This window comes from Pelobates fuscus, chromosome 8, assembly GCF_036172605.1.
Source record: "Pelobates fuscus isolate aPelFus1 chromosome 8, aPelFus1.pri, whole genome shotgun sequence".
Taxonomy (NCBI): domain Eukaryota; kingdom Metazoa; phylum Chordata; class Amphibia; order Anura; family Pelobatidae; genus Pelobates; species Pelobates fuscus.
This window is the reverse complement of record NC_086324.1, coordinates 26,201,719-26,226,391: the sequence shown is the minus strand read 5'-3', so window position 1 is coordinate 26,226,391 and position 24,673 is coordinate 26,201,719. Positions and strand designations below refer to the sequence as shown.

The 24,673-nt window shown below is 39.6% G+C and overlaps 1 protein-coding gene across 2 annotated transcripts in view; it reads right to left on the bottom strand.

Annotated features, from left to right (window-relative positions):
- Positions 1 to 24,673, bottom strand: part of ACVR2A (activin A receptor type 2A) — a 46,007-nt gene that overhangs the window by 9,654 nt on the left and 11,680 nt on the right. For both annotated transcript variants that reach the window (XM_063429383.1, XM_063429384.1), the window contains exons 2-4: positions 6,980 to 7,187; positions 6,241 to 6,350; positions 4,454 to 4,608 (exon numbers count right to left, since the gene is read on the bottom strand). In XM_063429383.1, coding sequence (XP_063285453.1) covers positions 4,454 to 4,608; positions 6,241 to 6,350; positions 6,980 to 7,187 — 473 coding nt within the window. The remainder of the gene's footprint in view (positions 1 to 4,453; positions 4,609 to 6,240; positions 6,351 to 6,979; positions 7,188 to 24,673) is intronic.

The following is a 24,673-nucleotide window of genomic DNA, read 5'->3' as shown; positions in this document are numbered from 1 at the left end:
GCAGTGTGTGTGTGTGCGCGTGAGTGCAGTGTGTGTGTGTGTGCGCGTGAGTGCAGTGTGTGTGTGTGTGTGTGTGTGTGTGTGTGTGTGTGTGTGTGTGTGCAGTGTGTGCGTGCGTGTGCAGTGTGTGTGTGTGTGAGTGCAGTGTGTGTGTGTGTGTGTGCGTGAGTGCAGTGTGTGTGTGTGTGTGTGCGTGAGTGCAGTGTGTGTGCGTGCGTGAGTGCAGTGTGTGTGTGTGTGTGCGTGCGTGAGTGCAGTGTGTGTGTGTGCGTGCGTGTGCGTGCGTGCAGCGTGCGTGAGTGCAGCGTGCGTGCGTGCAGCGTGCGTGAGTGCAGCGTGCGTGAGTGCAGCGTGCGTGAGTGCAGCGTGCGTGAGTGCAGCGTGCGTGAGTGCAGCGTGCGTGAGTGCAGCGTGCGTGAGTGCAGCGTGCGTGAGTGCAGCGTGCGTGAGTGCAGCGTGCGTGAGTGCAGCGTGCGTGAGTGCAGCGTGCGTGAGTGCAGCGTGCGTGAGTGCAGCGTGTGTGATGCAGTGTGCGTGAGTGCAGCGTGTGTGATGCAGTGTGTGTGTGATGCAGTGTGTGTGTGATGCAGTGTGTGTGTGATGCAGTGTGTGTATGAGTGCAGTGTGTGTATATGTGATGCAGTGTGTGTATATGTGATGCAGTGTGTTTGTGTATGTGTTGGTGGGGGTGGGCATTTAATATATTATTAATTATTATTTTTTTTTTTTGCATTATTATTTATTATTTAATTATTAATAATTTTTTTTTTAATTCTATTTTTTTCGTCCCCCCCTCCCTGCTTGATACATAGCAGGGAGGGGGGCTCCTTCCCTGGTGGTCCAGTGTCATTGGTAGTTCAGTGGGGGGAAGAGGGGGGCTGGCAGAGCTGTACTTACCTTTCCTGCAGCTCCCGTTAGCTCTCTCCTCCTCCGCGCGGTCTGTGCAGCTCCCTCTGTCAGCTCCCAGTGTAAGTCTCGCGAGAGCCGCGGCTCTCGCGAGACTTACACTGGGAGCTGACCGAGGTGCTGAACGGACGGCGCGGAGGAGGAGAGAGCTGACAGGAGCTGCAGGAAAGGTAAGTACAGCTCTGCCAGCCCCCCTCTCCCCCCAGTCTGTATTATGGCAATGCAAATTGCCATAATACAGACTCTGACTCGAGTATAAGCCGAGTTGGGGTTTTTTAGCACAAAAAATGTGCTAAAAAACTCTGCTTATACTCGAGTATATACGGTATCTCTTTATTATATCTATATCTCTTTAGAAGTATATCTATACCCAACTAAGCCACTTTGCAAATTTAGAAAAGAGGAAAATCATGGTTTTCCATTAAAATACATACATACATACATACATAATGGGCTGGTCAAACCATTTTAAAAGTCCATACAAACTTGTTTTGATCACTGATGAGGGAAGCGCACATTAAATCTGAGCATTTCAACTGCAGCCCAACCACTGTCAGTGTTACTTTTTGTGTGTGTTTGGGAACCATTAGACGAGGATTTGCGGTACAATAACACCTTCCCAATCCAAATTCCAGCACTGGAATTGGGGGTGTGGCATTTATGCAACTAAAACAAGCAAAACGCTGACCGTTGGCTGGGGTGCAGTGAGAAATACAGGATTCCTGGTAAGACATGTACGCAAATTTTTCTGCCTTCTAGAAAACAAACACCTTAAGTAAATTGTGGTTCTTTCTTATCACATTCTCCTTATGTCACCCGATACTGGGAGGGCTGGTTTAAAAGAGAAATTCACTACAACACTTTCAATCACAAATCTTAGCTTGCAAGTTCCTGCCTCAAAGAACTCTAACATAACGTAGAATTTTCACAGTAAATACCAGAGAATTCCTTTCAGCTATAATTTGGACAGCATCGGTGAACTCATGTACACATTTAACCCAATATACATGTAATGAATGGAAGGTCTTGAACCTCTACATAAGTGATCTTATCCCAATTCATTTTTCTGCCATGCTCAGCAATATCCCAGGATGACAAATACACTAGACACTATAACTAAATATAAAATATATATATATATATATATATATATATATATATATATATATATATATATATATATATATATATACACACACACACACACACACACACACACTATCAGCGCCTGCATTTGGACTAGTGACTAAGATCAAAGCAGCTTTGGTGTACAATGGCTAAAACCACATACACAGTTCTATAGTCTGTGAGTGGATCTACAGTATACTCGAACATTTATCAGTGGTTCAGCGGACTGTATGGGTAAAATACAGCTGTAGGGTTCCTTTAGGTATGTGATCATATCTTTTTGGGAGTGAGACAAGAGTTGAAACTATGATGGAGGAATGCTTTGAACCATTTGCAAAGAGTGGTGTGCGACTGTGGTTTGTCCCTTTTACATGCAAACGTGTAAAGTAAAAACAAAAACCAAAAACCTTAGCGCCACATTTAAGTAAATAAAACAAAGGGGAATTTATGCCACTGAATAAAAACTCCTTCACAAAAGTATGATATATGTTCACTTTAAAGAAAAAACGAAAGAAGCCAGTTGCCTGAGGCAACCAGCCTGTAAGTGTGTCCGGGGAATCCAAAAGGGGGTAACCCTTACATACGTATAAAGAAAAATTGTATAAAGGAGGACAGTCTAGAGAGAGATAGGTAACACCTAAACTCAACCCCAGACTGCCCAAGGTAGGAAACCCCTTCCTAATTGTAATGCTAAAACTTAACCTTTAATAAGGATATAATAAAACGATGAGAATACTAATAGAGAAAATAACAGAGAGAACAAAAAATAATAAATAAATAAGGAGTGGAGTCCAAATAAATGTGGTAGTGGACAATAACAATGTTAGAAAAATCAAATGGTCGTCCTTAAGAACTACCTATGAGGCGAGATCTAATGTCAAGACTAGTCACAGCTAAAGGAGGAAAAGGGGGAACCAGTGAAAAACTGAAAAAAAATCTTCCAAAAGCTCCTATATGGGAAGGCTAGAAGATCTGGAAGAGCTAGTGCTCACAGGCAACAAAGTTGCACAAATATATAAAGTAGCACTAGTAGTATCAGTAATGAAACCAAAAAATCGTATATCTACAGAGATACCCATACAGAATCAATGCAGCAGACCACCCACATTCAACAGAGTGAGTGTGTAAGAATAAGGCTAAAATAAAACGCCAAATCGTGGAGAATTCCCTCCTAATAAACCTCCTAAAGCCCAAAGTCTAGAGCATATAATCAAAAGCTGACTAAGATCTCTAAGTCTGGAACCACTCCTGACTAAACTACCTAACGCGCGTTTCAGCGCTTCTAAATGCGCCTTCGTCAGGCTTTGTTCACTTTAACACAATCTGGTGAAGAAAACAAAACCTAAAAAAGTCACTCACATTACATCAACACCAAATAAAACTTTTCTTCTCAGACTATGCAAACCTATAGCTAAATGCCAGATAATCAATATTACTGGCATATAAACAATGAGCACTTACAGAAAATCTACAGAAATTACAATAAAAACATACTTGTTTTACAGATTGTTGTTTACAATACATATGACTGAAGCAGCACACATTGTAAAGTCAGTCTATATTTCTTTTCTCACTACTAATATGGTGAGTGTGCATTCTCAGCAGAAGCCTTTGTTGTACTTTTAGATTTACTGAAGTAGCAAATTGCTGATTAGCATAGCACACATTAAAGGACCACTATAGTGCCCTGAGGGTGCCCCCACCCTCAGGGCCCCCTCCCGCCAGGCTCTAGGGTGTGGAAGGGGTTAAACTTACCTCTTTCTCCAGCGCCAGGCGGGGAACTCTCCTCCTCCTCCTCAGCGACGTCATCGGCTGAATGCGCATGCACGGCAGGAGGCTCGCGCATTCAGCCAGTCCATAGGAAGGCATTCTCAATGCTTTCCTATGGACGCTGGCGTCTTCTCACTGTGAAAATCACAGTGAGAAGCGCGGAAGCGCCTCTAGCGGCTGTCAATGAGACAGCCACTAGAGGCTGGATTAACCCATAGATAAACATAGCAGTTTCTCTGAAACAGCTATGTTTATAGAAGAAAGGGTTAATCCTAGCTGAACCTGGCACACAGACCACTTCATTAAGCTGAAGTGGTCTGGGTGCCTATAGTGGTCCTTTAACTGAATACCTGGCGTATTTCTTCATTCATTTTAATCCAAGAAACAAGCTATGCGCGTTTCTTATCAAGCCAGATGCAGCAGAAATTGTTTTTAACATGACAATTCCCTTCAGCAAAATACAATACCTATGGGAAATGACCTGTGGGTACTGGGCTATGGTTTACTCTACACATTTATCGAATTAAAACTTAACAAAAAGGTTCAATCCATTAGAAAGCCTTATATCTTTTTATGAACATGAATTTTGCAGTGTTTGCTAACTATTTAGGAATAGGAGGTGCTTATGTAGCTGTACAGACAAACATACCTGTGTAGGAACAAGCACCGGTGGATAGGCAAGCTTGTGATGTCGGTACATCCAAAAAGAAATAAGAACAATGATCGCAAAACCCATTATCGGCACCAATGAGTAAAGCAAGGTGTTGAATAAAGGCGGTTTTGGTGGAACAGGATTTGAGGTGGCTGTAAGACAAAAATACAATCCATCACAAAGGGCAAAGGAAAAAAAAACACTAAGGAAGTAAAACATTATTTTAGGGTTTTCATGATATTGCATGTTCCCCTAATCAGAGACCAGCTTTAGCACTGTGATTAGGGCACTTAGTCTCCAATGGGCAGCTGCTGAGTATTTTGTGAAGACGGTTTAAACTACAGCTGGACACGGCTCCATGCCTGCAATACTTCTGACAGAACTAGAAGCTCTCAATCTGAGCTAAGACCAGCAGGGCAGAGAAGGGTTTAGCTCATTGGCTGAGATGCTCTTAGCCAATGAGCTAGCCCTGACAAGCTAATGGAAACTCCTAAGCAAGAAGTAGGTCATGCAAACCACTTTATTTGGTTTTATTAGACTAGTTTAGAGAAACTTGAGGCCTTTAAAGGTGTTCATATCCAATCACTGGATAACAGTAATCTTTTCAAAGTTTAAAGGTCATAAGTCAAAATATGATTTTAAACATGAATGGTGTACTGTGAAAGAAGCTGTCATTTCTATATAACAGCAGACAGAAGAGCAGTTTCTACACGTAGGCTTTGTCATTTTAGATCTTTGGTTTAAGCAGTGCCAGCCGAGTGTCTTTAATGGTTCATTAGCTGCCGAAATGTTTGTGTTTTTTCTTTTTTTTGTTTAATTAAATACTTGTGCCAAACGCTGTGCCTTCTTTCAGCTGAGGAGAATGCAGATGGCCTACAGAATTACACGTTTCTTTTAGTAGGATAAAGGAAATCTTTTAATACCTAATTTCAAGTGCTTTCTGAATGTATTAACATATGTAACTCCACATGAAAAAAAGTCACAGCACTGGCTCCTCCATGGTGTACAAAGAAGACTACCGAAACGAGTGGGCCCTTTTATTCCATGTGCCAATTCTGTGGGGAGAGTTCTTGTCTAAAGTGACTTTAGACAAAGTTTGTAATTTTAAGAAATTACATGTAGGTCCGGGTGCAAAAGGCATAACTTGCTATGAGGCTTGGAGTGTTTAAGGCTTTAAAAACTTCTCTTCTGAGATTACATAATTTAACAAACCGTTCATTCCACAGCAAGGTGTAACAGGTTACTCCAGTAACAAAGGAGGTGGCAATAAAACAGCAATGCTGATTATCTGTAGTAGTCACCTGATATTTTATAGTAAATGACTCATTAGGAAACAAAACCTTGCTTCAATAAAATGAAAAAAATGAAAAAGATCTGGTACCAGTAAGAGGTGCACTCCACACAACTCCACCAGGACTTTTGGACTTAGTTTGGATTTAGTTCTATAAGCCTTTGGGTGACTTTTTCTGAATGCATTTGCTCAGTTTCACAAAAAGTAGGCCTCTAACAGCATATAAAGCACTGACCTTGGCCTGCCATTCAGATAATGCAGAACATTCACTTCTGTATTACTTATCTAAAGATAATTTGCCACCTAGAAGGCAAAAAAATAAAAGAATGTGCATGTTTCTTATGAGAGGAAAGCAATGTCTGCCAGGTGTTTTGTGTACAACCTTGTGAATAGCCATGTTTTAGCCCATTAAATGTCATGTGATGATACAATGCATGGTGACACACAGACCAGGCATTTTAAGCTATAAAATGAAAACATTGAGAATTCTTACGCTGTGTAATCTCCATCTCTGGCAAGTGGATGAACTTTTCATTACATGAATTTCCTTCGCAGCAACAGAAAAACACATCTGGATTCTCCTTTTTTTCGATGCATTCATTCCTGAAAGAGATCACAAAATAGTGGCATCAAGCATGCGAAAATGCTTCCCACATCACAATGTTTACAAGTGCAGATGATTTTGACCCTGGGTTGCACTCCCTAATCTAGACTACGCTTAAGGTGATCTGCTCACAAGCTTATTTTCAGAGTATGTACTTCCTTAAAGAAGCAGTTTTTGAGTTCCTTATTTGCAACCGTTAAGGGCCTGAGGACTTTACTATTTGGCACATTTGTTCAATGTAATGTCAAAATACAGCAATATATGTATTATTTTAAAACTGTAGCAGTTCTTATTATTAGTTTCCCTTTAATAAATTACATGAATGTATAAAAAGTATCAGTTTAATCTTTTACACTAGCTTAGCTGAACCCAACTCTTGTCCTCCAAACCATATACCCAACGATAGAAAGAAAATTATAAAAAAAAAAAATTAAATGTGTACTGTGCAAACAGCTTTACAAAACAAGTACGGTAGCCAACGCTGGTTATTGTCGGCTTTTGCTTTCTGGTATACATGTGCTTAAACGAGTGAATTCCTATGTGAGTTTGTACACCAACACCTTAATGAGGACAAACTATTTCCCACCTGACCTACACTTTTACTTCCTATTACTACATTAATTCACACCTGTCATAACAGTTGATATCATCCAGCCAGCAACCTTGTTTGAGGATTTCTAGAGTTCCAGATACATTCTTCCACGTAGCAAAGCAATGCCGCCTTTTATCCGTATCACTGTAGCAGGTCTCAATGCCACTGCGGTTTGTCTTTTCCTTTTCCCAGCTTGCATTGTAATAAATGCATTTCTGGGTTTCAGATCTTCCAAGAATAGCTCCTAAATTTGAAAAAAAATGTGACATGTTTTCCATAAATTCAATTAAATAAATGGTTAGAAAAATAATAATACTAATTTATATATACACACACACGAAACCCTGTGTCAGGGATATTGCGGGCACTTATTTTTTAGTTCTGCTGCAAATTGATCTCACAATAAAATAGCATATACAAATCTACTGTGAATTTAAAAGCAGCTATTAAACATTCATATTTTCATATGGAGTTCCACTTTACACACACCGTAAACTTTGCCAGAATCGGATTCCCATTTCACTTCATACAAAATTTCCAAGTCATGTCTACTGAATGCTGCCTACTGTAAAACCAAAGTCTATGTCATCATAAAAAGGTGATGCACAGGTCGTCTCCTTATGGGGAAAAAATAACTTTTAGGGTGTCACAGAGGTGGTATTAGAAAGATTTAAGAAGATCTACATGAAAGCAATAAAATAAGCAAATTTAAAATACACCTGCCATGACCATTATGCACTCGCACACGAGGGATAGCGGGCACATTTGGGTTCAGCACAATCTGGCTCACTCGGCAAATGTAAGGAAATCGGATATATGCTTTTTATTAGGTACACACACAAACCATTTAAAATGTGCCTGTTATAGAGTGAAAAGCAACTAAACTCCCTGGTATGGATGGGAATACTAGACAATCTATTTATTCATTAATCCTCTTTATGTCGACTCGGCACATGGAATGAACAATTCCACATTCTGGCTGGATGAGAGCAATGTGGAAAACTGAGTTTAGGAGGCAGGAGAATAGAACACGTCAATCACCAGCCTGTTCAGCAAGGAAGTAATGTTTACAGGCTGTGTGGGTTGAAGGAAGTGTTTAAATACTGGGTTAGGCTCAGCAGTAACGCCCTGTCACAGCAAAGAACAGTGGGACTACACACAGCACAGTTTGTCCCATTTACTATTAAGAGTATAATTTTGTTGTAAAAGTTAGAGGTGGAGAATTTTGTAATCCTTGCCGGTTTAATAACACAAGTCATCTGGTTCACATAAAGATACAAATGTCAAATCCAGTTGAACTAGGTCATAGGATATTACAGGGCTGCACTGATAAGAAAATAATATAAGCACTGCATTTCACTGAAACTATTTGAGTGAGAGAACCCCCCCCCCCAAAAGCTCCAAATTAAAGGACCACTATAGGCAGCCAGACCACTTCAGCGTGGTCTGTGTGCCAGGTCCAGCTAGGATTAACCCTTTCTTCTATAAACATAGCTGTTTCATTGACAGCCGCTAGAGGCGCTTCCGCGCTTCTCACTGTGATTTTCACAGTGAGAAGACGCCAGCGTCCATAGGAAAGCATTGAGAATGCTTTCCTATGGACTGGCGCATGCGCATTCGGCCGATGACGTCGGAAGGAGGAGGAGAGTCCCCAGCGCTGGAGAAAGGCAAGAATTTAACCCCTTCCTCTCCCTTTAGCCTGGCGGGAGGGGGACCTACAGACCCTATAGTGCCAGGAAAAAGTTTAAGTAGTTCTTGCATACCACGAAAAGATTCTCCTGCTCACCTGTGAGTAGATTCATTTGATTAAAACCACAAATAAAGCTACCCAGGCAACCTAATAGATTGCGTAATATTTTCATTTACTCAGGACATTTCCAGACAAACTAGAATTCCTGACTTTGCACACCACTGTGTGAATAGGTTTCCTTCTTTCTATTTGCCATGTTTAGCTCAGACTATAGACTTCACTCTAGATAGATAATCCCCGCCCCAGAACAATTTAAATCAGCTGAAGTTGGTCCTTTAAATTAAAATAAAGGGCAGCTATGAAATTTTGCAAAACAAAAACTTTTTATTTATTTCTATTTTGAGATGGGGCCTTTCTTCACAGCTGCACTTTGCAGCTTGCCTTGGGATAGATATCTTTTTACAATTTAAGCCAGATTCGGTTATAATAACTGACAGCGCATGCGCCAACACCTCTCCCTGTTCTACCCATCAGCAAGAGTAGAGACCGTCTAAAAAATAAAAAAGGGAGGGGTGCGTGATAATACTGCCACCTCTCCCACCCCATCCTTTTTGATAGAGGTTTATGTACAGACTTTTTTTTTTAAACTTATTTTGCACTGATATATGGCTGTGTGCATTCCTGACCTTTCAGTAGACGGAGAACAGCAATATATCACCACAATGTTCTCAAAAACAACTTGGATTTGCGCAAAGAGAGAACAAAAATGAATCATGTACACAGGATCGATTGTTCATATATTTTAAACAAAGTGGTAAAATCATTGTAAATACCCAGCTGTGTAATAAGGTGCCACATTTATTTTGGAAGGTTTCCAGCGAGATAGTTTATAAGATCAAAGAATTGTATAAAGGAATGTTCTTGATAGTCTTCCGACACTTAGGCAGAGTGTCCCAAATTGGGCTCTTTGGGGCCAGTATAGGGACACATTTTGAGGTTATTTTAACAATTTACATGGAATAAAAAGATATCACAGTGCATTTATAACATTTTTCATGAGGGTGTTATTAATCTTTCCTTGAAAAGGCAGAATGATGTTTATATATGTATACGAAAAGTTAATGTTCACTGCTACAAACAACTGCTACACATGACATACTTGAAAACGAGAGAAATCTCAATGTATCTTTCCTGGAAAATATTTTATAAATAAATAAATTAAAGAAAGTTATTTTTGTAAACTGTGGTCTCCACAGAAATATTGGTAGTTAGACCCCGGTCTTTCAATTATGAAAAATAACAATCGTCTAGTCCTCATAACTCACAGAGCTAGCAAACAAGAAATTCAGAAGGCCAACGGTACGCGCTGCAGTTTAGGTAAGCACAGATAATGAAAAAAAGACAACACAGGGCTAAAGGGGCATAAGATTAAAAAAAAAAAAAAAAATAGACTTGAAGATAGGGCCAGGCGAAAAACTGGCAAGCTAAACTGACTGGAGAGAGAGGTGGGAAATGTAAGTTAACACATTTATAGCAAACAATCCATATCTTTAGTCATTTTCCCTTTAAGGCTTAACCAATATAAACACAAACTGGCAGCTTCAGTTGCAGAACAAGAAGCTGCTTTGTGTAAATTCCTGGAAAGTCACAGTATCTAAACTAGGATCAGATTCACTGAAGTTCCAGCTTACCAGAGAATCATAAAGCAGTCTATACAGAAATACAATGACTAGCAAATACTGGCCCTCCAGCTGTCAGTGGACTACAACCCCCACAAAGCTTTGAAAATAACTCAACAAGCAAAAGAGAATGTCAGTAAGAGTAATGGTAATATCTGGAGGTATGCTGTGTGATTATCCATGGCAGTAACAAGAAGATGACCACTAATATATAAATCACAGTTATGCAGATCAAGTAATAAAAAAGACAGCATTTCAGATCACAGCAGGAGGCATATACAAAATTACTTGTAGATAATAAGAATCTTGACCTATACGATTTCTTCCCCCTCACTTCTATTGTGACAAAAACCAACTCACGCATTAAACTAAGAGGAGAGCTGAAAATGGCAAGATCTTGAGGCTAAATGACAGAACATCTATAATGTGTGTATAAAGAACACAGATTACTGGTGAAAGAGCATAAATGAGTTTTTTAAACTTTAAAGATAAAACTACCTACTGCTAAATTCCTCTGGGTACATTAAAATTCTAAATACATAGCTTAAAACCATGATGTTTATTGAAGCCATTAAAAAAATTGGATTAAAACTCTCACACAAAGCTAAAATGCTTTTCACTGGCTTCCTATTGCAAAGTAAAGGGGATCTCCGGATCTATTTTGCTGCTTTTTTGTATACACACACACACACATATATATATATACACATACATACATTTACAGTAATCGTGTATTTACCAGTTCAGGTTACACAGGTTTTTGTTTGTGTGGGAAAAAAATCCCTGGAGTGGAATCACTTGTTGAAGATTAAAAATTGGTGTGTTTTGTTTCCTGATGCCATTCTCTGCACTGCGTAAGCAGCAAAGGAAACACATCTCTGTTCCCCCTGGTCTGTGTGGGTCTGAAAGCATGTAGCAGCTTGGTGCTGTTCTTAAAGAAGCCATAAACAGGTAGAATAAAATGGTATACCTTTATGAACTGCTGTACTACACCAAGACATTGTAAATATGACAAAAAATATGAGGTAGAGATTAAAAGAGCAGACAGATTTTTAAACAGTCTATTTCTCTCTCCAGTTTTACCCACAAGGATACACTAACTTACTGCATCTTCCTTTAGTTATACTGTACATCCCTCTGTCTGTAAATATACTTACGATTACACATTAATGTTCTGGATAATAGCACTATACAAAATGTTAAAAGACAACTGGCACCAAGCAACACTGATAGCCACATATCCCACTTCACTCAGAACCAGAATCATTTTGCAGATTTATTAAAATAAATAATTTTTGTACAAGATGCTGGATATAACAGCAGACCATTTTTTTAGCACAATGTACCAAACATGAATGTTCTCAAATAAGGGTTTTTAAAAGCGGTTCTTTTTATATTTGCTCAACAAAGAATCAAGGTAACATGGCAATGTTGTTGCAACATTAAGCCAAAATCTGTGCATTGCTTGCTGGACAATTAAACATCGCTAGAGGTGAAAGTGTGCATTTTTAGCATTTATTAAGCTGTGCAAACATTAAGGTAAAGTACACTAAGGTGAGAGAAATATCTCATGACTGTTTTCACCAAGTGTCTGCAAACCTTAAACTCCTCCTGACTTGCATGTTGTCCATTCAAGAGCAGAGGTCAAAGACCAGTTAAATGTTTATAAATTATGGTTACTATCCAGAAATGGCAACCATTATGTATATACATGTACATTCAAATGCACGACATTCAGTACAAAAGGTGTGTGGAATGCTGTGGACACCGTAATCAGTAATCATATACCCATACTAGTGAAGTAAGTGATACCCCTTCTTCTGGTCCTAAATTCCATATTTTATTGCACCAAAGAAAACCAACATTCCAACAGCATGATCTTACGCAATAGTTAAACATAGAAGTCTGCCAAGCATCTGCCTAGCACAATGTAGAGAGATTATCTTAAAAAAAAATTATCTTTAAAAAAAAAAAAATGGATCATTGCCATTTCTAAGGAGGACAAATACTTCACATGCAGAGTGGAAGGAAAAAAGGTAATCAACCCATACGAACAATTCATGCATCTACTGGTATGTACAAATGTATGCATTTGGAACAAGACTTTGCCAATTGAAGAAAACAGATCTTGAAACACAGGTGTTTTCACAAAAAAACAGCATACAAAGTTCAAAACGGCTGAGAATTCATTCTACAGATGCGCCTGTGCTAAAGGGAAGGCAACAAACATAACTTCTGGTTAAATACATTTTAAAAAAATTAAGAGCTGAATCGCATACTGAACTTTTTTTTTTCAACCTATATAACTGATTGTATAGGATTTTGACAAATTGAAGGTAAACAATTTGACAAGAAGACGTTTATATCTTCATATACGCATTCTCTGCAGATTAAGCAATGCCTGCATATTCCGAGTAACCTGCTTACATTTAAATGCTGTCAACCAGGGGCCGGTACTCTTTAGTGTAAAGCTATAGTTGGGTCAAACACAGTTTGGCTGTACGATTGACAGAAGAATGCATAATCTTTACACACATCAAGATACACTGTACCACTCTCTTCACACAAGTTACATTGCGCATACATGATCCTATACATAAAATACGTTGGACACAATTTCTGATTATTCCCTCATCTCCATGAAGTGGGCTGGGGGCAGTGTTCTGGTTATTTTATCCGTGCAATGTAAAAATTACAAGTGAAAATTGTTACATAGTTACATAGCTGAAAAGAGACTTGCGTCCATCAAGATCAGCCTTCCTCACATTTGTTTTTTGCTGTTGATCCAAAAGAAGGAAAAAAAAAAAACAGTTTGAATCACAATTTTGCAACAAGCTAGGAAAAAAATTCCTTCTTGACCCCAGAATGGCAGTCAGATTAATCCTTGGATCAAGCAGTTATTACCCTACATTGAAAGATTATATCCTTGAATATTCTGTTTTTGCAAGTATGCATCCAGTAGCTGTTTGAACATCTGTATGGACTCTGATAAAACCACCTCTTCAGGCAGAGAATTCCACATCCTGATTGTTCTTACAGTAAAAAAAAACCTTTCCTTTGCCTTAGACAACCTTTCCTTTGCCTTGTGTCCTATGTAAAGTCCGGTTTGTGAATAGATTTCCACACAATGGTTTGTATTGGCCCCGAATACATATGTTATCATATCCCCTCTCAGGCGACGTTTTTCTGAACTAAATAGGTTTAAAGGGACACTCCAGGCACCCAGACCACTTATGCTCATTGAGTAGTCTGGGTGCCAACTCCCACTACCCTTAACCCTGCAAGTGTAATTATTGCAGTTTTTTATAAACTGCAATAATTACCTTGCAGGGTTAAGTCCTCCCCTAGTGGCTGTCTACTAGACTTCCTGCATCATAGCACAGGTTTTCTGTGCTAGAGCGTCGCTGGACGTCCTCACGCTGTGCACTCATATAGTACTTTTGCACTCATGCTTTAATCCCTTAATAACCGGGTGCTAGCATGCCATGGCTAGTAGTATCCATCTTTCCAATTAGGTAGCAGCACTCACCATGAGTGCTGCTACCTAATTTGAAAGAGAGAATATATATGATATATATTTCACACAGTGAACACTTTGAGAAAGGCTTGTTGAAGGTAAAACAGGTTAGCATTTGTACTTATTGTATTGCCTTTTATTTCTAACATATACTTAAATTACTATATAATATTATACTTCATTTAAAAAAACAAAAAAAATTAATTGCCGGACTTACCCTGGTGCCTGGATACCTATTCATTTGGTGTGGAACATACCACCTGAGCAAGTCTATTTTGCTCCCCAGCAGCAAGTACCTCTAGACTGCAAGCTTGTTTGAGCAGCTTCCTCATCAACTTATTGTTCCCTTAAAGGACCACTCTAGGCACCCTGACCACTTCAGCTTAATGAGGTGGTCTGGGTGCCAGGTCCTTCTAGGGTTAACCCATTTTTTCATAAACATAGCAGTTTCAGAGTATTAAAAGAAAATCTATACATGTCCTGATGGTCTTTCCAAAAGGGTGCATTTTACCATTTTGCAATAAAACTTAAGTCACACATTAATGAATAACCATAAAAGTTTAACTGGCATGCTGTTAGTTGGCACTGAAGTTATGTAGAAACCTTCTGAGTAGATAAAAAGGGTTAATAAGGGGATATAGTTCCTAATGCCTCCACACTTGCTATGATCAGCTGTGTAGTCACAGGCTAAACAGATACAAGTTCAGAGAAGTGTACCATATATCATCAGCACACTTTCAAAAGGATAAGATATCTGAAACAAAGTATCCTTCTATTGCCAGAAGTCCTAAACAGAATGAAAGTGAATTTCACTACGTGTTAGTTTAGTGATCAGGCAGCTTAGTAACAGAACAGACTTGGGTCCTCTTTGAAATCTTTGTTATAACTAATGTGCAGTTTGGGGGGGGGGGGGGGGGGGGGTCTGTTGGAATGGTAGGAAGGTAATAACTACACATTTCAGATATTGTAGCCATTAGAAATCGTTCTGCATCTATGTCTTAAAATCTGTCTCTTTAAAATTAAATTCTGCTGGTACAATCCATGTTTCGCCAGGACTTGGTGGATTTGTATTCAACACTAAAGGTCAGTATGTGCCAACTAAGGGGCACACATTTTACACCTCTTTCACATGTTAAGTCAAGGCTGGAAAGGTAAATATTGGAAAAAGTGCAATCTTGCAATCTCTATTTACTGTGAAATTGTAGTCCTTTGTTAATTTTCCAACATGGTTAACTTACTTTAACGTTTACAAAATGGGGAAATATGAATGCACTGACAAAAATGCAGAAAGGGGGTGGGAATGAAATGACAGCTATGTACCAATGGACAAAGAATGAATTGCTAAACTAAAAGCCTACAGTGGCATTTTAATGTGTCAAGTCCATTTTCTTTTTAGTAGATATATGTAAACTGAGCTAGATACCTAGAATACACTTTAAGTGAAAGAAGTAAAGATTAACATACTAAGAGTTCATCACTTATTAGGTCCATACGGTTGTACCGGAGAACATGAAAGTAATTCAGGTGAGATGGGAAAATTGATTTTCTTCACTTGTGATGATCTACACTTCAAATACATAATGGGATTCCAACACAGAGGGGTTAATACCACTGGGTTGGGGGTGGGGGGGGGGGTGAGTAGCATTACTGCGCTACTGAAATACCCTGCTGTGGTAAGAAAGACAAAGCAAAAAACATGCTTACATTAAAATGGCACACAAAGATGCAATCTTATATGTTTAAATCAAGGATCAAAGCTGGGGGAGAATGCAGACACACAGTCTAGACTTTTGTCTACTGCAGAAAGCCTCTGAAGCATAGAAAAACAACATCTGCATATCACATTAAACACACTCAGGACACACTCTTATCACGTCAAACCAAGATGCCACTTTCACCCGAACTCTCAGGCACACACTGCACTCAAAGACCAATTGAAAGAACAAGATTGTGAACGTGAAATGTGTAAAAGTCATCTAAAAATGTTCTAAAACAAATAGATCTTCAAACTTTGTATGAAATTCGGAATATGCATGTGATCCATTGATTGAACATGGAAAGCTCTCTTGACATCAGACATGAAGGAGCCACTTGTGAAAAGCAGATGGCAAAAGGCAAGCGTAAATGGAAGGGACTAAATTCAGTCTATATTCAGAAGAGAATGTACAGCGGAAGGACTTGCTATAACACAGTAGGGCATGATCGTGAAAAATAAGTTATTTACAATATTATTTGCCCTTATATACTACTTAAAGAGCACCTGTAATTCTAAAAAAAATATTTTGCTCTTTTTAAAGAGCATCACATTTCATCTACACATTGTGCTAGCAGTTATGCTGTCCAATTTATAAATTGGGAGCAAAAACATTTTTTAAAAGGTTTTTCTCCCACCGGTAAATCAATTCTTGATCAGGAGACGAGAAGAGGCCTTGCACAGGAGGTCCTTCCTCTCTCCAGGCATAACAACCGCAGGGCACGCAATTTGGTTCCCACGGAATCTCCCTAGCCAACGCTACTAGCAAGGGAGAATAGAAACCGTTAACATCACTCCGCTGAGATGCCAGATTTCTGGCATTGAAGCTAGCATGTAGGCATCAAACTCTAAGAACAATGCAGCACGGTACTGGAGGGTAAGACTAGTTGTAGTAGGATCGATGTAAAAGGTATGGGAGGTGGTAGGCAATCACTGGCAATAAAAGTAAATGCTCAGTGTAGCCTAATGTATCCGCAATGCTGAAAGCAAAAATGTTAAATCTAACAAATGTGCATAACCTAACAAAGGCCTGGATTTTGTATTTTTTGTATAAGGCTTTCAAATTATTTAATATTTTTGGATAAACCGTAAAAAGCATTAAAAAAATTAAACAAAAATTTTCTTCAAAATATGAAATCATTTGAAAAGCTTATCCAATTATTAAAACCGAGGACAGGGGGCATGGCCAAGCAGCCGCATGGAGTAGACGCCATTTTATACTGCTCCGGGCCCCACATTCTGAATCCTACAATAATCGACCAAATTCAGCTACATCAGCCTCCAGCAGTGCTACCCGAAGCTGGGTGAAAACTCATGGTGCGCATACATGCCTTACTTCTGCGGAAACAAGCTAAATCGCAAGGCAAAAAGCGACGGACACACAGGCCCAGCAACCTGTGGTTTCCTGGGAGGCATGCAGAGTTTCTGGACGACTGAGATCCCTACCCGCTCACACCTAACACGGTACATACCTCAGCAGAGATTGGGCACACGAAACCGAAGACTCTGGGCGCAACAACAACCTCCGGGACGAGAGAGACCGGCAAATTACTTATAGGCACTCAGATCCCGAAGACCCGGGGCGGGCGGACAGGGAAGCCTCGAAGGACCTGTCAGACGGGGAGGCCAGTCCATCTCGAGAACGGCCTACCAAGCCCGTCCCATCAGGCCCAAATAAACCAGCAGCATCAAACTCAGCACCCTCCACGAAATAAGACATAACAGACCTCTTAGATCGAATCCGCACGCTGTTTGATGCGGACATAGCACTTGTAAAGGAAGTGGTGCATGCCGTCACGGAGAGGGTACGGACCACAGAGGAGGAGGTGAAGAGCCTCAAGCACTACAGGCCTCGCAGGCCACTACCAGCCATAAAGTGGAAGCCATAGACAGAGGCTGCAGAAAAAAACCTTAAAGTCCAAGGGGTCTCGGAAGAGGTGACTGCAGAAGAGCTTCCACACTTGATCCGAAGGCTGCTGGCCATGACACTACCCGCCAAACAGGCGAGGTTGATAGCCCTGGATGGGGTGTACCGGATTACAAAGTCGCCAAGAGTGCCCGCAGCCTCCCCCAGTGACATAATTGTGCAATTTTAATCTTTTGCTGACAAGCAAAATTTCACACAAGCCCTATTTGAGTCGCACAGTTTGACTTTCTACCAGGATCTCACCCGATCCACCCTGCAATAGCGCTCGACCATGTGGCCTATAGCCCGGAGGCTACAAGACACGAATATACCATACCGGTGGACCACTCCACGGGCCTTAACCGTGCAGACAGCGGAGAAAACCCACAGGATCACATCGCCAGAGGAGGCAACTAAATTCATGACGGCACTCGGCTTGGCGAAACCACAGAGTGGGACCCAGAGACCTTCACAAACACCCCGTTGGGACGTACCGAACATCAGGCCATTCGTTCCCTCTGGGAACTGGGACTCTGTGATCTAACTGGTCTAGAGAACCCCGTGGCACCCAGGGTCCTAGGGCTAGGATTAGTCCAGTTATACAGTAGTTTAGTTATGATTTATGAAGTTTGCTTTGTCTTATAACTTACTACATTCCCCATACGGCCATACGCCATCAAAGCCCCTTCCCGATCCCGGGAAAATACCCTCACCACATAGGTAGATAAGCGGAGGAGAGGTGTAAACATGTACTCTCAGGACAACATTAAACACCCCCTGTGCCCACAGCCCACCTCAGTTAGGGGCAAAAGTATAATCTAAGAGCTCCACTGGACCTACACAGCCCAACGTCCCCCAATAAAGAATGGTCGGCACATAGACCACCCTAAAACACACTTAGCCCATACCAACCACCCTAACAAGACGAGCAATCTGACCAGGTGTATTCTGAGGAATAGACAAACAATCAGAGCTCACACAGACGCGAACAGTGACATAATCCACGTTAATACAACCTATAACGACCCGACTAGATGTCTATTGTTTAATATAAAACTTGGACTACCATGTTGAATGTTTTTTGTTTTTTATTACAATAGCCTGACAATACTGTTGTGGTAAGTCTGGCATGCCTGCTATATTGTTTCGACAGCACAATAAAAAATATGAATTAAAAAAACAAATAAATAAAAAATAAAACGAGGACAAAGTTAGTTATTCGTAGCTTTTATGTTATAATTTTCATTGTATGCCTCTCTACCCAGGCACATGCAGTATAACCCAAAAGTGCCATGCTAGCATAATGTCCTTTTGCATAAATACCCAAGGGAGCATGCCTTATACCATTATTCTGCAGATATAGCGCTTGCATAGGCTACAGACCGGAGTTATATCTTCAATAAACAAATGTAGCAATAAATGCGTGCATGTTTTCATGGAGGATATATCTGCTAAGGTGTTTAAAAAAATTCTATAAAAATTCCATTAGTGTTCCTTCAAACCTGCACTACTCCTCTCAGTTAATGCCTCAACAATGTTTACAGGGGGCAGGGATAGGAAGCTGTCACTTTTAGAGAGGTAACTCCTCTTCCAATCTTTATTCAGCCTTACAAATACTCTTGACAAAACAAATATTTAGTCGACTTCAAGAAACTCCACTTATTCCTGTATTATTTCAAGTGCATTCATACAGTTTACACAGAATAATGGTTGAAAGCACAAACAGTCCTGTAACGTTACCGTGTGTTTACAGTATTGTTGTAAGAATTATTTGCAGCCCTTTCACTAGCCTTTAGTTCAAGGTTTGACAAATCTAAGTTGCCATGGCAGTAAAAAATAGGATGTGACAGCCAAAAGTTCTCTACACCGTTAGGCAGAAAACATCTTCCCGAACCGGCTCCCAACACACCAACTTCCCAGTTTTGTGAATAGAACATCACGCAGCATTAACTGGACTCACCGACTGCATGTGCATGCATGTAGCCACAGCTCAGATTCTTTCAGAGAGCCAACAAGTGCTGGTAAAGACTTGCGTGGCATGCACCCTTTAGATTGTAAGCTCACGAGCTATCTAGCAGGCCCGTTGTATTAAAAAAAAAAAAAAAAAAAAAGCTTCAATGGCTAGATCATGGCTCACGAGTAGGACCCTCATTACCTTTTGTATTGGTCTGTGAATATTGTACTGGAGGAAGCATATATTTTCCTCTGACAAGAGGATGGGCAGTACAACAGAAGCAGCAAGGTGCAAAGATACTAGTGAGCTCCTACGCACCACAATATGATCAATGAAAAAACGTGGTGAGGCCCTTTAAAACAGAAGAACCTGAAAAACAAGCTCTAACCAGACGTGCCCCAATGTGTTTTAATATTTTACTATATATCACCGTGGTATTCATGCGTTTATATGATACAGTAAAGCATAACATTAAATATTTTTCCCATTGTAGCCACTTCACTAGATAAAACATACCCTACACTGAATAAAATCTGAACCACAATCACATTTGAGCTATTTTGAAGAAGATCACAGCTCATGGGAAAAATGGTTTGCCTCACCAATGCCTCGCAGCTTACAAAGCATTTGTTTTAAGGGGAAGAGGAGGATAGGACTCCTTGACATACTTAAAACTGAAGTAGTAATCTGTAACAAGCCCAGAATATTATTTATATAAAGATATATTTTAACACAATTACTAATTAAACACCAACACATTACTGTGAGAATTCCCTAAAGCTCTAATACATGCAAACTAAACACTCTGGCCAAACACTACACTAAAACAGGCTTAAAGATTGGTTTTAGGGAAGTATAAAAATGCAATTACACAAAAAAAAAAAAATGAAAACCCATTGTGTGGTGTCAGTTTGCCATAACAGGTGCAATGTCTGAAGAATCCAATACTAGTGGAATGAAATTTTGGGGGATCAAAATAACACACATTTTAACAGAACTTATAAATAATACAAGATAGATCCAGCAGGTTTAAAGTGGTACGGTCTACCAACCAAAGATAGAATCTTCATGAAATACTTATATTGATTGTGTTAGAATTTTACTGAAATTCCAACACAGTCAAGAGATACACAGAGAAAGCAGGGACTCAGGGAGGACACTAAGTGTTAATCCCAACAGCCGTCACCAGCAATAGCTACAGGGAACGCTGCCATGCTGTAGAGCAGTGACATTGGCTCTCAAGACCTGCCGGATCAAGATTGCTGCATCTGCGAGGGACAGGTTAGAGACAGCGGTAGCTCCAATTGTCAAATTTTGTTAATTTTCAGCTTTACCAGGAGACAAAAAGACCGTCTTATATACTGACTGCATTGGAATTTCAGTGAAATGAAATGGCAGATTAATAAAGCTCCGGGGCCTGACGGTATCCACCCACAAGTACTTAAGGAGCTAAGTGGGGAAATAAGTGAACCTCTGTATTTAATTTTTCAAGATTCTTTTGTTTCAGGTATTGTACCGGAGGATTGGAGGAAGGCAGATGTTGTTCCTATATTTAAAAAGGGTTCAAAATCCTTGCCTGGAAATTATAGACATGTGAGCTTAACTTCTGTGACTGGGAAATTATTTGAATGGCTATTAAGGGATAATATTCAGGAATTTATTGGGAAGAACTGTGTTATAAGCAATAATCAGCATGGTTTTATGAAACATAGGTCATGTCAAACTAACCTAATTGCATTCTACGAAGAAGTAAGTAGAAATATAGATCAGGGTGTTGCAGTGGATGTGATCTACTTGGATTTTGCCAAGGCATTTGATACGGTTCCTCACAATAGGTTAGTCTTCAAACTAAAAGAAATTGGTCTAGATGAATATTCTTGTTCTTGGGTAGAACATTGGCTTAAGGATAGAGTACAGCGAGTTGTCATAAATGGTAAATTTTCAAGCTGGACAAAAGTGGTAAGTGGTGTCCCTCAGGGTTCTGTTTTGGGACCGCTTCTATTTAACATATTTATAAATGATCTTGAAATGGGCATTGAAAGCCATGTATCAGTGTTTGCAGATGACACAAAACTTTGTAAAGTAATAAAATGTGAGCAGGATATTGCCTTGCTGCAGAGGGATTTGGATAGATTGGGGGACTGGGCACTAAAATGGCAGATAAAATTTAACGTAGAAAAATGCAAAGTTATGCACTTCGGGGTTAAGAATGCACAAGCAATTTACACCCTAAATGGTAGTGAACTAGGGATAACCACACACGAGAAGGATTTGGGAATTGTTATAGACAACAAATTAGGTAGCAATATGCAATGTCAATCTGCCGTTGCTAAGGCCAGTAAGGTTTTGTCATGTATAAATAGGGGCATAAATTCGAGATGAAAATATAATTTTGCCTCTTTATAAATCTCTGGTAAGACCACACCTTGAATATGCTGTGCAATTTGGGGCACCTGTTCTAAAGAAGGATATCATGGCACTAGAAAAAGTGCAGAGACGAGCTACAAAATTGATTAAAGGAATGGAGCATTTTAGTTATGGAAAAACGGCGCCTTAGAGGGGATTTGATAACATTATACAAATATATTCGGGGCCAGTACAAACCATTATCTGGAAATCTATTCATAAACAGGGCTATACATAGGACACGAGGTCACACATTTAGGCTTGAAGAAAGGAGATTTCATCTAAGGCAAAGAAACTGTTTTTTTACAGTAAGAACAATAAGGATATGGAATTAATTGCCGGAAGAGGTGGTTTTGTCAGAGTCTATACAGATGTTTAAATTGCAGTTGGATAAATACTTGCAAAAACATAACATACAGGGATACAATTTCTAATTAGTGGGCTAATAGCTGCTTGATCCAAGGAGACATCTGACTGCTAATTTGGGGTCAAGAAGGATTTTTTCCTAGTTTGTTGCAAAATTGGAAGCGCTTCAGACTGGGTTTTTTGCCTTCTTTTGGATCAACAGCAAAAGCATATGTGAGGAAGGCTGAACTTGATGGACGCGAGTCTCTTTTCAGCTATGTAACTACTATGTAATTACAAAAACATTAACCAACCAGTTTATAGTCTCCGCACTCTGCAATAATTTGTTGGTCAACAGTGCAGCACACTTCCATCGACTGCCAAAGCTTACAGGGAGCAACAGATAGTACATGTCTTGTAAAGAGCGGATTTATTTTGTTTCTCCTGGTTTGCTCTTTGTTTATACCTATGTACCCTTCCAGATTATAAATACAATTTTAAAACAAAACAAAAAATAAGGCACATTTTAATACATTTAAGCAAGGTGGTTCAAGAAAAAATAAAGCATTTATTCATTTCCCACCCCCCCCCAAAATTCCCTTCCTTTGTGCAGCTGGGCTACTAAGTACACTTTTGCACAACCTCTCTTGTTTGTGCTGACCAATGACCAATCAAAAGCTTCTCATATAAAAGCATTGTAGATACAGGGAACATAATGCAGTATATCAAACACTTTTTCAAATAATAAAATATGGTTCTGCTATAAAGAGTTCCACATCTGCCACCTTTTCTTCAGTCTTTTGTGTGTGAACCTTTCTTATCTCACACAGGAGGCTGCTCGATCAACCAACTCTCTTGCAAGTCCTAAAGTAAACAATATGTTTTAGCTGCTTGACAACTGAGCAGGGAGTTAAAGATTCCAGCCCTCTACTCCATGAAAACTCTAAAGTAAACATAATGCTGGAGCAGAGCTAAATATTTGATAACGCCCAAACAGATCTATGTATCTTAGAAGTGAAGCGAGGTTAGGTGATTAATGGTAAGGGGGAGGTGTGACTAGGGCTGTAGAAATAAAGTAATTTTTCGCAAGCAGCAAGATCGGATTATTTATTTATAAAATATTTAACCGGGAAAGTAACATTGAGATTTCTCTCGTTTTCAAGTAGTCTTTAAACAGAAGTGATTTTGGTGAAGTGGTCCTTTAATTTTAACCCTGCAGTGAAACACATTGCAGGGTTAAATTCACCTGCAGTGGATGTCTTCCTGATAGCCATAAAAGGCACTTAATCCTCCAGAGAGAGTAAAACTCTGGAAATCAAATGCTGCAGATAGCAGTATTGGATTAGAAGAGCACAAAATTTACCGAACATGCTAATAGCCAATCTATTGCTTCTCTATAAGAAATGGATTAGAGGGGATCACAAAGACATCAACAGGCATGCAGACATCTTTGAATGAGGAGCAGGATGCATCATAGTCCTGTGCTGAAAAAGAAGTAATATTTATATAACTTTAAATTTTTTAATGGAGATGGGGGAAAATATTGTTATTTTTGGGACTATAGGTTCCCTTTGTCCTCTTAAGGACACATGACATGTCATGATTCCCTTTTATTCCAGAAGTTGTGTCCTTAAGGGGTTAAAGACGAGAAGCCCATCTAGGAATCCAGACCTAGGCTATGCGAGAATGGTATAGCCTAGGTGCTTGAACATCCTATGCATACCCCAGGAGGGGTCAGAAATTCAGTAAATTCATATTCATACACTTTTTAAAAACATAAAAAACGGATTTGCCATAAGGCAGATTTTAACAGTCTAAGATCTGCAAAGCAAGATCTGGAATAAATAAATCAATCTCATACAATATATCCAAGCAACATCGCCCCCATAGAACGTGGGTGTGACTGAGGAAATGGCACTCAAAGCCGATCTGCTTCCCTTCCATGAACTCAAAGCATATCTGCCAGTTGTCTCTTCTAAATACAACACTTTCCCAAGTTGCAGATCTGTCGCATCTTACTTGAGAATACTTCTGAAAAACACTAATATACAAAGATGTAACTTTCCTATGTAGGATTAAAAAAAAAACTCTTGAATACCTATGTATTTAAAAAAATACACAGGTATCTCATGGAAAGTGGAAACCCAACTTTTATTTCTTATGATATAATCTCTGAATTTTTCATAGAGACAAACCCGGGGGACACTAAATGACAATGTGAGTAAGTGTGCTACTGGTGTCCAAATTGCATTTGTTTATGTATGTAGAAATGACCACCTGTCCATTAGCATGTATGTAAGAGAGTGGTTAGGACCACCTGTTATCTATGTATGGGAGATCATATGGCTATGTATGGAAGCATGTGGGCATGGCTGGAATGGAACCTGTCACGTTTATATTGGGACTACTGCATTTGTGTTGAGAAGGGTGCTGTGGAGTATTTTGGCGTTCTATAAATACCAATATTAAAGAATATACAG